This window comes from Cricetulus griseus, assembly GCF_003668045.3.
Source record: "Cricetulus griseus strain 17A/GY chromosome 1 unlocalized genomic scaffold, alternate assembly CriGri-PICRH-1.0 chr1_0, whole genome shotgun sequence".
NCBI lineage: Eukaryota > Metazoa > Chordata > Mammalia > Rodentia > Cricetidae > Cricetulus > Cricetulus griseus.
Window position 1 is genome coordinate 197,380,323 of NW_023276806.1, and position 14,582 is coordinate 197,394,904.

The window sequence follows — 14,582 nt, forward strand, 5'->3', positions numbered from 1 at the left end:
GTCTGCTTCCTATATTTGGAATTCCTATATGTGGAATTACCATATCCAATCCTATAGTTTTATTTTTTATTTTGCTTATACTGTATTTTGTTCTTTTGGCTATCTTGGCACTTATTCTGTAGGCCAGACTGGCTCTGCCTTCTGAGTGCTGAGATTAAAGGTGTGTGCCACCACCTCCTGGGTGTGTGTGTGTGTGTGTGTGTGTGTGTGTGTGTGTGTGTGTGTGTGTTTTAACTTAAATTACAAACAAGTTTTTATTTGTATCTAAAATACCAAATGTTAGTAATACAAAAATGAAAAAAAAGTTCTTACAGTAGCTTCGGTACCAAATATGGTACATTATTCTGCCCTCTTAGGAAACACCTTAGAATTGACAGGACTTAAAATGCCATATACAGAATTTCTTTTACATTTATAGTGCTCTTTTAAACTTGAATGTGATAGCATTTTCCTCTCCTTTGCTTAGCCCTATGTTTGTCAATATCAGCATCTTTTCTCCTTGCTAGTACGCCTTACCATCTACTATGTAAGAATGACATAAAAACAAAAACTCACGGGTGTGACAGCTGCACAGTGAAAGTAAACGGGCTCTGGCATGGTAGCAGGGAGCTTCACCCACTGAAAAGTCTGCAGATTCAGCTTCCAGATGTCCCCCAGGATCACTTCTCCGTTATAGCCCCCACAAATGAAAACATCTGTGGAGAAAAGAGAAAGCCAATAGCACACAAAGGAAACGAGTTGCAGCTACAGCATGTCTTATGGGAGAACACATGGTTAGCTGACAGGTGGGCCATTCCTCAACAGAACTGGGACAAAGGATGCCAGTGTCTAAGAAGGCTTCATGTCAGGGTTCTCAAATTTAAATATTTCTAGGTTCCAGGCACAGAAAGTGAATGAACAGGAGGCTGTAAATAAATAAACTGAGGTCTGGGGAAAGCTCATGCTATGAAGGAGAGTGGCTACGCAGGCCTAGGGAGGCATCCTGGAAGGAGCAGGCTAGCCACTGCTTCCCTGTTTCCAAAAGAAGCCAAAAATCTCACCAGTCAAGAAAGCACTAATCAAAAACAAAATACAGCTACAAACCAGTTTTCAAATTCTTCTTCTGAGTAACATCTTGGAAAAAGCGTGTATTTTTTTTTCTTTTAATTCCTAGTGACAAATATCCTCCCCATGGATATTTCACCTAGGAGAAATGCTCACTGCAATGTGCAACCTGGGACCATAAATGGGTCCTTCCTCACCTCCCTCATGAGCTGGGCATGGGGTGCACAACTTTAATTCCAGCACTGGGGAGGCAAAAGCAGGAAGATGTGAGTTCCAGGACAGCCTGGTCTACATAGTGAGTTCCAGGACAGCCAGGGCTACACAGAGAAACCCTGTCTCAGAAACCAACCCCCCACCCCCCACAAAAAGACAAAGCTCATGTGACCTGTATAACTCTGGGTAAGTTTTAACTATTGATCAACTTGTTGCAAAGGCCATGTGACCTTTTAAAGGCCCAGAAGTTCCAACTGTATGATGCATGGCTCCCAGGAAGCAAATGAATAAATGGCTAATTCAAGTCTGAACCAAGTTTAAGCCAATACTTAATTAAACTATAAAATACACCAGAAACTTTTTCTGGCTAGGTTTCAAGAAAAACTTTAAAGCATAGCTCCATTCTCAGAGACAAAGCAGAACAGTGTCACTACCTATAAATCTTATCCAGAATGCAGAAGTATAATTTTTTTTAAAGTCCCTGTGTATACATAAAATGGCAGCTAAATACTACTTAAATCTGAACTGGGATGCTAAAAGGATATAAGCTATCAAGTTCCTGGATACACCCCCTTCCCAGAGGTGGGGAGGAGAGTAGGGGTTGCTCAAGGGGGTATATATCAAACTATAAAAACTATAAAATGTCCTATAAATTAAAAGGCAGGAATATTAGCCAAAGAAGAGTTAACATACTTAAAGTAACTGCTACTTTCTGAAATCATACAAGGCCTTTGCTATAGGAGGAACTCAGAGTTCTGACAGTAGACAGAGAACAGAATAAACTTCATGCTCTAATATGATGAAGAAGTTATTACAATTTTAGTACAATGTGCACCAAGGTTTTACTGTGCAAGTACTCACAGTGCTAGAACCATAGATCATGCTAAAAGATCCAATAGTACAATAAAAGCTTATTTACCATCAACTTCAGAGTTCTTTTAACAGAGAGCCCTGACACAAAGCTAGTTTACATTCTGAAAACTGCCAAGAGACACAACTCTACCTAGAGTTCCTTTTAGGTTTAAATTACAAGACATGGGTGTAGTCCAAAACCATGCACCCCTTTATAGAAGCTAGCCAGCAAATCAGTCAGTCTCAGCAGGTGAGAGTACAGAAATGAATGGAAAGTTTATTTAGACTCCATACCATTTTTTATTTGAACACAACTGTGACATCTTCTGGCTGCAGGAAAACCTGTCAAACACATAAATACAGGGGTTCCATTATTCAAGAGAAAAACAGGGAGTCCTTCCAATACTTCCTGAGGAAGTGTCAGGGAAACAGATAGGAGAAGGGACAGGGTGACAGTGGCTCAGATTTTAAGTTCTGATTATCCTATCTTTTTTCCATTTTTGTGTGATTTTGTGTGTATACCAAATATGTGTGCCTCAAAGACATCCACAGAGAAACCCACAGTAAATCCAGCTGGAGTTACAGGCAGTTGTGAGTTCCTGATGTTGGGAACTGAACTCAGGTTGTGTGAGCTCTTAATCACTGAGCATTTCTCTAGCCCCAAGCCCGATTTCTTATTTCTCATGTATTTTTCCACTTGTGCCATATAACTCTGTGATCCCTGTTAAAATCTCTCTGCTCAGTTGCTAAGGGAAGTAACAACCAAGTTGAAGGATAAAGTAACTTCTAATGCCATTTTAATAACTATGTTATGTGACATCACTTAAGAAAATTAACATTACCCCCCCCAAAAAAACAAATATAAAATACATTTGCTAAAGACATGAAACAATATTTTTTAACTTACCTATTTTTTCATGAGGTTTTGTTGCAATCTCCTCCCATGCGTTTGTTTCAAGGTTGTATGCATGGATCTTGGAAGGAAAAAGAAAAGCACATATGTACAAGTAAACAACTGTAATCCTTGTTGCTGTGAAAGCAGATTTCTAAAGCAGACACTGGAGCAGCTTTGGAAAAAGCTGGAGTGAGGAGAGAAGTGCTCATGCCTCTCAGTGCTCTGCATGTTGCTCCACCCCGTTCACATCTCCACGGTGAGCACTAACAGTCGTGTGAGGGGGAAAAAGCAGCCTGGTAAGAGAAGGGGACAAGGCAAGCCAGGAACTGTCACCTGACCTCAATCTCCTCTGGGATTTCTAACTGTGACACTTCTGAAATGCCATGGGGTGGGTGACTAAAGCTCCCTGGAGTCAGTGGTATGCAGCCCTAAGTGTGTCGTCCCTTTTAGAGGCACCACACCAAGAGGATGTGACATTCTTCGAAAACTGGCTCCAACTATAATTACTACACCTTGTCCTCATCCACCACATGTTCATAATGACTTTCATCATGAAAGTGGCGATCAACTACAAGCATATGGGGCACTGAGTTCAGCCTTCTGTCACAGAGAACACTGATCCCCAAACAAGTGCTGAAGAAGCTGTTGGAGAATGCGAATAACTAACAGAAATCATCTTAATTAGTAAGACATATGCCTCTTCTTTAAGGAAAAAAAAAGTACCTTGTTTAAGGAATAGGCTGTCCAGGAAGTCCCTCCTCCCAAGATGTAAATCCTCTGTCCATCATGAGCAATTTCATGTCTGTATCTGAAAATACCGAAAAATATAACTGGGTAAAAATGACCTTCCTAAGGGTTAGCTGTGAGGTTTCTATTAACTAAATATTACCATTATTTATGATAAATTATTAGAAATGACCCAAGTGTTAACTAATAGGGAACTAGTTAAATAAATTATGGAATATGCATAAAATGCATTAGTATACAATCAGTAAGAAATAAAGGATGGCAAATCTATCCGAAAGTTCTTTTCACACCATTAGCTGGCAAAGAAATGAACTCCATGTTAAACAGGCTACAGTTAGGTTTAAAACTTTCAATATACAAATACGCTGGAATGCAAGGGTGTTCCCATCTCAGATGGCCACCCTAGCTACCTCTAAGTTTAGTTTTATCTTTTTTTTCTTTGATTTGCTGATTTGTATTTTCTATATTGTCTATAATCTTCCTGTGATAACTCTGTAAATGGAGAAACTATCATCTAATAAGTGATCTAACTATATTTAGTTAGAACCCCACACCTCATGAGCTTTTAAGATTCCTTTTTTTGTTTGTTTGTTCTTTGGTTTTTCGAGACAGGATTTCTCTGTGGCTTTGGAGGCTGTCCTGGAACTTGCTCTTGTAGACCAGGCTGGTCTCGAACTCACAGAGATCTGCCTGCCTCTGCCTCCCAAGTGCTGGGATTAAAGGCGTGCGACACCAACGCCCAGCAGAACTGGAATTCTTAATCCTCCTACCTCAGCCTTTGTGGTGATGTTTTGTTTATGATCTAACAAATAAAACTTGCCTGAAGATCATAGTGCAAAGCTAGCCACACCAGTCAGCCATAGAAGCTGGGCCGTGGTCCTGCACGCCTTTAATCCCAGCACTAGAGAGGAATATAAGGCTGATGGAGACAGTAGTGCAGTGTATTCAGTATGCAGTCATGCTGAGGATAGGATCACCCCTTTTGGTCTGAGCCTTGGTAGAGGTAAGAACTCTCTCTCTAGTGGCAGGCTGCTTTGATTTTCTGATTTTCACCTTGAACCCCAGTATCTGTCTTTGGGCTTTTATTCATGCTACACAGCCTTCCAGTGGCAACCATATATATGTCCATAAAATAACTAAAAGAAGGCAACCATGTGAAAATGCTTTGTCTTTCTTTGTATTTCCCTGAAAGGCCCTAGTGCTCTCAGCATAAATTATATCCAAATAATTGCATTCACAACCACCTCCCAACCCTTCCCACTAACTCTTCAATAGCCAGCCCACCAGCATCCTACTGCAAGGACACTTGAGTACAGCAAATGCAGACATTTTGCTTAAAGGCAACAAAAGACACCCAATTGGTCTGAACAGAGGGAATTAAAAAAATATTTACTTTGTTCTTAAACTCAGGAAAATAATACTAAATTTGCCATTAAGTTTAACTCTAAGAGGTAACTAACTATTCCTACAGAAAGAGAAGCGAAAGATCTAAGGCCATTGGTAGAAAGAGACAGGAGGGCCACATGATGTTGGGATGAACGACCCTCCCACCACTCTCCATCCACCATCCACCTTTCCTTCCAGTCAGTAGTCACTGACCCTCATTACAATTTTCATTGGCAACTGCTACCAAACATTACTAACGCTTACTACTGAAAGACCAAAAAGTACAAGAGAAATAATATTTTAAAGATTCTACACTTAGAGGAAGACATTATATTCTCATCAATAGCTCTTTCTTTTTACCATGATCTGGACCCATGTGCCAGTTAGCAACTCAGGGGAGTTTCTCTTCATGATGTCAAAGTTCTGTAAGAACTCAAAGCCCAGAGCCCCAGTGCCTCCCTCACCTCTCCTCCGGCAGGTCACAGGACAGGTTGTTTGGTTTGAGCTGTGTCCACACCATGGTGTTGAGATCTAGCCTGTGCAGGTCTGTGCTATAGATGTAGCCGGTTGTTCCCCCAAAGACATACAGGGAACCATTGATGAGAGCCATGGCCTGTAGGAAGAAGATGAATAAGGATAATTCCTTACTCTTAAACACTTTATTACAGAATAGAAACTTAGCCATGCCCCCAAATCATGTCTTATCAACATTATCTTCTCTTTTTGTTGTTGTTTTGGTTTTAGTTTCTGTTTGTGTTTTTTTGTTCTGTTATGTTTTGTTTTCTGTGTAGTCCTGGAACTCACTCTGTGGACCAGGCTGGCCTCTGCCTCCTGAGTGCTGAGATTAGAGGCATGTGCCCCCGCTGCCTGGTTTCTCTTTTCCTTTTTAACTCTTTAAATTTTTAGAATCTTGGGGTAGAGACATGGCTCAGCAGTTAAGAGTGCTTTCTGCTCTCCCAGGGAACTGGAGTCAGTTCCCTGCATCCATGTTAGGCAGCTCACAATCACCGGTAACTTCAGCTTTTCAGGCACCTGTGTACATATACCACATAAATAAAAATATAATATCAGAGCTGGGGGCTGGAGAGATGGCTCAGAGGTTAAGAGCACTAGCTGTTCTTCCAGAGGTCCTGAGTTCAATCCCCAGCAACCACATGGTGGCTCACAACCATCCCTTTTGAGATCCGGTGCCCTCTTCTGGTGTGCAAATAAACATGAAAGCAGAATGCTGTATATATATAAATAATTAAAATCTTAAAAAAAAATATCAGAGCTGGAGTGATGGCTTAGCAGTTAAGAGCACTTCAGTTCAGTTCCCAGTACCTACATGGTGGTTCAGAACCATCCTGTAATTCTAGTTCCAGGAGATCCAACACCCTCTTCTGACCTTCATGGTACTAAACATAGACATAGCACACATATGCAGGCAAAACACGCATACACACAAACTACATCTAAAAATAAAGTTTCAGACTTTGACTCGGGTGTGATGGTGCTTAATTATAATCTTAGTACTCAGGAGGCTGAGGCAAGAAGATCAGCAAGAAGTCTGAGCTAGATTAGAGGCTCCATAGTGAGGGCCAGGGCGACCTGAGCTGCAAAGTGAGGCCTTAAAAACAAACCAAAGCCGGGCACTGGTGGTGCACCCCTTTAATCCCAGCACTCAGGAGGCAGAGGCAGGTGGATCTCTGTGAGTTCGAGGCCAGCCTGGTCTACAGAGAGAGTTCAAGGACAGACTCCAAAGCAATACAGAGAAACCCTGTCTCAAAAAACCAAAAATTAAAAAAATTTTGAAAGGTTAAAAATAAATCAGACCCTAAAGCCAAGTGATCTGACATTCACCTATAATCCCAACTACTCATGAGGCTGAGGCCATCCTGTGCAACATGTGAAACCTTGTCCATGAATGAATGACTAAATCTTTTTCTAGAACCTGGGGGCTGTTTTACCTTTGCCTTTACACATTAAAGCTTTGCTAGTTCTACCTAGGAAGGTATCTGTTAGGTGATTTGATGTGGGATGTCCTTCTATATGCTGCAAATATGTGTTGCTTTTATTGGTTGATGAATAAAGCTGTTTTGGCCAATGGCCAGGGAGAATACTGCTAGGTGGGAATTCCAAACAGAGTTATGGAGAGAAAGAAGGAATCAGGGAGACTTCAGGTAGCTACCGGGGAAGCAAGATGTGAGGTAACAAGACACAATCCTCATGGTAAAGTACAGAATAATAGAAATGGGTTAATTTAATTGTAAGAGCTGGTTAGTAATATGTCTGAGCCATTGACCAAGCAATTGTAATTAATATTAAACATCAGAGTGATTATCTTATAAGCGGCAGCGATGAGTGGAGGGCGGGAGAGAAACCGGTCCCGTGGGACCAGACAAGTCAGAGAAAAGCTTCCAACTACAGTGATTATATTAGAGTCAAGAATGTTGGGACAGTGAACAGGAGCATTTCCACTGAAAGCCACCTCTCTTCCTAAGCAGTCTGAAAAAACATGCCCAAGAAGCAGCAACAGGTGGGAATCAGTCTAGCACTGTCCTAGAAGTACGGAGCTCAGAGCTGACATTTCCAACAGACCCCTCCCTCTTCAGTCACTGCCACAGACAGTGCCTTCCTAGAGCTTGAGCAGCCCCTGTGGTAAGACAGAGTGGTCCAGGAAGAGCCCCTTCCAGAGACAAAGCATACAAGTGTTTAATCACTCCTATGTGCAAGACAGTTGAGCCCCATGCCAACAGTGGTTATTCCAAGTTCTGCCAATGTCTCAAAAGTCTTTCTGGACATAACTTTACAAACCAAAGATTAAGCCAGACGATGGGGGCACACACCTTTTGTCCCAACACTTGGGAGGCAGAGGCAGGTGGATCTCTGAGTTCAAAGCCAGCCTAGTCTACAGAGAGAGTTCCAGGACAGTCAGAGCAACACAGAGAAACCCTGTCTCAGAAAACCAAACTAAAACAAACAAAAACCCAATACCAAAGGTTAAACTCACCTACAAATAGTCTCTGCATGCTTTAATTCAGCTCTGTGTTAAGCCTCTGGATGAGCTACACTTCTTAGGAAATAAAGTTCTTCATAGAACCCATCATCACAGCAGACTCAGACCATGCTAAAGTTTAGTCTGCACTAGGGGTTGGTGTAGTTAAAGAAACTTCTACGTAGATCTAGCAATCATAGTACTGAGAAGATGACTTGGTGGGTAAAATGCTGCTGTGCAAGCACAAGGACCTTAGTTCAATTCCTACGTCCATGTAAAACAAGCAAAACAGAACAGAACAAGGGTAGTGATACCCACTTGTAAAAGCAGTACTGGGGAGGCAAGGACAGGCAGATCCCTGGAGCTCACTGGCCAGGCAGGCAGACCAGCCTCATCAGCAAGCTCCAAGATCCCACAGAGAGAGACTATCTCAAAAAAGAAAGGAGAGACAAAAGGTGGACACAGTTCCTAAGGAACAATACCTGAGGCTGTCCCCTAACCTGAACACAAAAGAGAAAACTCTCTCTCTCTCTCTCTCTCTCTCTCTCTCTCTCTCTCTCTTTCTTTCTCTCTCTCTCTCTCTCACACACACACACATACACCTCTCAGCAAAGAATGGTAAAACAAGAGAGGGGGAGCTGGGTGGTGGTGGTGCACGCCTTTAATCCCAGCACTCGGGAGGCAGAGGCAAGCAGATCTCTGTGAGTTTGAGACCAGCCTGGTCTACAAGAGCTAGTTCCAGGACAGCCTCCAAAGCCACAGATAAACCCTGTCTAGAATCCCCCCCCCCAATAAACCAAGAGAGAGGAATGGTAAGATTTATGAATTTACTTTAAATCTCCATTAAAACAATGGTAACAGTGTATTCTGACACTGCTACTAAACTAGAAAAATATGAAATAAGTAGATTCACCATTAATTAGCCAGATTAGTACCTGTCCATATATACGACTGGGTCTCTTCCCCCGACAGCTGAGTAAAGCCCATCTCTTGTACTTCACATTACAGACATGGACGTCATTGCCGTTGCTCTCACCAAATGGGATGCCTGTACCTCCAAACACTAACAGGTTGTTTCCATGCAGCACAACTGGGAAGGAAGAAGCACACATTCCACTTATGCAATTGCTTCCTGCAGTGTGCTGCCCACGAACCAGACCACCTGAAAAGCTCAAACATGTCTACTTTAATGATCTTATTAAGACCATTGATCTTATAGTATCAAACTATAGTCTTCAGAAAATGGCTTAATTAATACTGTATGCATTATCTCACATGGTTCACTGTTAGACATATAATACCCAGCCAAAATGCACTTATAGAATTCATTAACTAAAACAGTGTGCATAGCAATGTCAAGTCTATGAACTACAGGATACCATTGTTGTTCAAGGCAGCTCAAATACACAGCAAACCAAAGGAAAACCATGCATCATCTCTGCCGTGGAAAAGAGCCTGTAGGACTCAGATAGGGGAATTGAAGGATCATTCTGTCAGAGGAATGATCGTTACATTTTAAACTATGGTTTCTGTCAGTTTAATCATCCACCAGATTATTAAAAAGATATCTTGCAGACAAGTTTGGTATTCTATCTTTATCTTTTCTGTTTGCCACAATGTATACAACCCTCCCTTCCTTCTTTCTTCCCTCCGTCCTTTGCCCCTCTCATTTCAGTCACTTCCCAACTTCCCCACAATTCGTCAACTCACACACCATAGTGGCTAACAGTCTGCACCGCAGTGGCTAACAGTCTGCACCATAGAGGCTAACAGTCTACACCTCAGTGGTAACAGTCAGCACTGCAGTGGTAACAGTCTGCACCGCAGTGGTTAACAGTCTGCACTGCAGTGGCTAACAGTCTGCACCATAGAGGCTAACAGTCTACACCGCAGTGGTAACAGTCTGCACTACAGTGGCTAACAGTTGCACCATAGAGGCTAACAGTCTGCACCGCAGTGGTTAACAGTCTGCACCACAGTGGTAACAGTCTGCACCGCAGTGGTTAACAGTCTGCACCGCAGTGGCTAACAGTCTGCACCATAGAGGCTAACAGTCTACACCGCAGTGGTAACAGTCAGCACTGCAGTGGCTAACAGTCTGCACTGCAGTGGTAACAGTCTGCACCGCAGTGGTTAACAGTCTGCACTGCAGTGGCTAACAGTCTGCACCATAGAGGCTAACAGTCTACACCGCAGTGGTAACAGTCTGCACTACAGTGGCTAACAGTTGCACCATAGAGGCTAACAGTCTGCACCGCAGTGGTTAACAGTCTGCACCACAGTGGTAACAGTCTGCACCACAGTGGTTAACAGTCTGCACCGCAGTGGCTAACAGTCTTCACCATAGAGGCTAACAGTCTGCACTGCAGTGGCTAACAGTCTGCGCTGCAGTGGTAACAGTCTGCGCTGCAGTGGTAACAGTCTGCACTGCAGTGGTAACAGTCTGCACCGCAGTGGTTAACAGTCTGCACTGCAGTGGCTAACAGTCTGCACCATAGAGGCTAACAGTCTGCACTGCAGTGGTAACAGTCTGCACCGCAGTGGTAACAGTCTGCACCGCAGTGGCTAACAGTCTGCACCATAGAGGCTAACAGTCTGCACTGCAGTGGCTAACAGTCTGCACCATAGAGGCTAACAGTCTACACTGCAGTGGTAACAGTCTGCACTGCAGTGGCTAACAGTCTGCACCATAGAGGCTAACTGTCTACACTGCAGTGGTAACAGTCTGCACTGCAGTGGCTAACAGTCTGCACCGCAGTGGTTAACAGTCTGCACCGCAGTGGCTAACAGTCTGCACCGCAGTGGCTAACAGTCTGCACCGCAGTGGCTAACAGTCTGCACCGCAGTGACTAACAGTCTACCACAGTGGCTAAGTCTAAACTGCAGTGGCTAACAGTCTGCACCGCAGTGACTAACAGTCTACCACAGTGGCTAAGTCTAAACTGCAGTGGCTAACAGTCTGCACCGCAGTGGCTAACAGTCTGCACCGCAGTGGCTAACAGTCTGCACTGCAGTGGTAACAGTATGCACCGCAGTGGCTAACAGTCTGCACTGCAGTGGCTAACAGTCTACCACAGTGGCTAAGTCTGCACCGCAGTGGTAACAGTCTGCACCGCAGTGGTAACAGTCTGCACCGCAGTGGTTAACAGTCTGCACCGCAGTGGCTAACAGTCTGCACTGCAGTGGCTAACAGTCTACCACAGTGGCTAAGTCTGCACTGCAGTGGTAACAGTCTGCACCGCAGTGGTTAACAGTCTGCACCGCAGTGGCTAACAGTCTGCACCGCAGTGGCTAACAGTCTGCACCGCAGTGGCAACAGTCTGCACCGCAGTGGCTAGCAGTCTGCACCGCAGTGGTTAACAGTCTGCACCGCAGTGGCTAACAGTCTGCACCGCAGTGGCTAACAGTCTACCACAGTGGCTAAGTCTGCACTGCAGTGGCTAACAGTCTGCACCGCAGTGGCTAACAGTCTGCACTGCAGTGGTAACAGTCTGCGCCGCAGTGGTTAACAGTCTGCACCGCAGTGGTTAACAGTCTGCACCGCAGTGGCTAACAGTCTGCACTGCAGTGGCTAACAGTCTACCACAGTGGCTAAGTCTGCACTGCAGTGGTAACAGTCTGCACCGCAGTGGTTAACAGTCTGCACCGCAGTGGCTAAGTCTGCACTGCAGTGGCTAACAGTCTGCACCGCAGTGGTTAACAGTCTGCACCGCAGTGGCTAACAGTCTGCACTGCAGTGGTAACAGTCTGCACCGCAGTGGCTAACAGTCTGCACCGCAGTGGCTAACAGTCTACCACAGTGGCTAAGTCTGCACCGCAGTGGCTAACAGTCTGCACCGCAGTGGCTAACAGTCTGCACCGCAGTGGCTAACAGTCTGCACCGCAGTGGCTAAGTCTGCACTGCAGTGGCTAACAGTCTGCACCACAGTGGTTAACAGTCTGCACCGCAGTGGCTAACAGTCTGCACTGCAGTGGTAACAGTCTGCACCGCAGTGGCTAACAGTCTGCACCGCAGTGGCTAACAGTCTACCACAGTGGCTAAGTCTGCACTGCAATGGCTAACAGTCTGCACCGCAGTGGCTAACAGTCTGGAACGCAGTGGCTAACAGTCTGCACCGCAGTGGCTAACAGTCTGCACCGCAGTGGCTAACAGTCTGCACCGCAGTGGCTAACAGTCTGCACCGCAGTGGCTAACAGTCTGCACCGCAGTGGCTAACAGTCTGCACCACAGTGGTAACAGTCTGCACTGCAGTGGCTAACAGTCTGCACTGCAGTGGCTAACAGTCTGCACCACAGTGGTTAACAGTCTGCATCACAGTGGCTAACAGTCTGCACCGCAGTGGTTAACAGTCTGCACCACAAGGCTAACAGTCTGCACTGCAGTGGTAACAGTCTGCACCGCAGTGGCTAACAGTCTGCACCGCAGTGGCTAACAGTCTACCACAGTGGCTAAGTCTGCACTGCAGTGGCTAACAGTCTGCACCGCAGTGGCTAACAGTCTGGAACGCAGTAGCTAACAGTCTGCACTGCAGTGGCTAACAGTCTGCACCGCAGTGGCTAACAGTCTGCACCGCAGTGGTAACAGTCTGCACCACAGTGGTAACAGTCTGGAACGCAGTGGCTAACAGTCTGCACCGCAGTGGCTAACAGTCTGCGCCACAGTGGTAACAGTCTGCGCCGCAGTGGTAACAGTCTGCGCCGCAGTGGTAACAGTCTGCGCCGCAGTGGTAACAGTCTGCGCCGCAGTGGCTAACAGTCTGCACCGCAGTGGCTAACAGTCTGCACCGCAGTGGCTAACAGTCTGCACCGCAGTGGCTAACAGTCTGCACCGCAGTGGCTAACAGTCTGGACCGCCGTGGCTAACAGTCTGCACTGCAGTGGCTAAGAGTCTGCACTGCAGTGGCTAACAGTCTGCACTGCAGTGGTAACAGTCTGCACTGCAGTGGTTAACAGTCTGCACCGCAGTGGCTAACAGTCTGCACTGCAGTGGCTAACAGTCTGCACCGCAGTGGCTAACAGTCTGCACCACAGTGGCTAACAGTCTGCACCGCAGTGGTAACAGTCTGCACTGCAGTTAGGTCAAGAGTTGCATTTAAATCTAGTGTGACTTCAGGAAAACTAGTTAACCTCCCTAACTTAATTTTCCCAACAACTCTATGAGGTAGGAGCTGTAAATGTTATTTTCTTCTCTCTCTATTTTTTAATTGTCCTCTGTCTCCTCTCTGCGCTAAGTTTGCATCCAGGGCTTGGTACATTCTACCACTAAGCAATGAGCCCAACTTACATTTTTAGAGATGATAAACAGAAACAGAACTGGCAAATGTTTGTGTTTTAATTCCTGTTTGTTTTCAGGAGATAAGGTCTTGCTATAATATAGCCCAGGCTAGCCTTGAACTCATTGAAACCCTTCTGTCTCAGCCTCCCAAATGCTGGGATTGTAGGAATGTACCACCATGCCTAGTAAGAACAGTTTAAATAACTTACTGATGGTTTCCTAAAAAGAGCTGGGATTCAATCACAGTCTGGCTTCAGAGCATGCACTTTTAGCCATTATTCTCAGGGCCTCTACGAAACCTCAGGCTCATTTGTACAATGGCAATCACTATAGAAACTTAACATAGTGATGCTGTAAGGAGGTGAAGACTTCACTTAATAACTAGTAACTACCATAGTTGCAAATCCATTTTTTCATCTTGACTACATTGCTCCTAACACACACATATATATACATGTATATACGTGTGTGTGTGTGTGTGTGTGTGTGTGTGTGTGTGTGTGTGTGTGTGTATATTATTTTGTACTGAACCCTCTGAGACAGTGCTAATCTTACTTTATAGGCAAATAAAGTTAAAACTCATCTGGCAATCCAGTATTATACAGTTAGATTCAAACCCAGGAACTCAGGGATTCAAAGACACCACACTACATTATCATTGCAGTGAAATGCCTATTCAGTGACAACTTAATCACGTTACAATAGTATAAATTATAACAAGGATCAAGTGACACTGAACCTGACATTTCAGTTGGTTCACAAAGTAAAAATTTCAGAACTGCTGGCACTTACGTGACATAGATGCCAATTCCCGGGGCATGTAGCCATCTGTGCCCATCTGGTGCCACACGCCTGTTGCAAAATGATACCTCCAAAGCTCCCTGAAGAGAGGGTAGTCTTCATTATCCGGGCCTCCTGACTCATCATAGTCTGGGTTATACCCTCCGAACACATAGAGATTGGTATTATCAGCCACACAACGATGTCCACTGCGGGCTGGGGGAGGTCTGTGGCCTAAGGAAGAAAGGACAGTTTTCCAAATGTGGCCCACAGATGAAGAGCATAAACAACACTAGTAACAACCATTTGAACTTTAAAAGGGAGGCAGGAAGGGATTCCTAACACAATATATGTCATTTACTTAGATTATTTTATATATTCGCACAGACTACTTAAGATTTTAAGAAGCTAGT

General features: G+C 44.7%; 1 protein-coding gene across 2 annotated transcripts in view; it reads right to left on the minus strand.

Moving 5' to 3' along the window:
* Positions 1-14,582, minus strand: part of Klhdc10 (kelch domain containing 10) — a 52,766-nt gene that overhangs the window by 5,054 nt on the left and 33,130 nt on the right. For both annotated transcript variants that reach the window (XM_027391398.2, XM_027391397.2), the window contains 7 exons: positions 14,182-14,403; positions 9,050-9,204; positions 5,602-5,750; positions 3,728-3,812; positions 3,017-3,083; positions 2,404-2,451; positions 556-695 (listed from right to left, as the gene is read on the minus strand). In XM_027391398.2, coding sequence (XP_027247199.1) covers positions 556-695; positions 2,404-2,451; positions 3,017-3,083; positions 3,728-3,812; positions 5,602-5,750; positions 9,050-9,204; positions 14,182-14,403 — 866 coding nt within the window. The remainder of the gene's footprint in view (positions 1-555; positions 696-2,403; positions 2,452-3,016; positions 3,084-3,727; positions 3,813-5,601; positions 5,751-9,049; positions 9,205-14,181; positions 14,404-14,582) is intronic.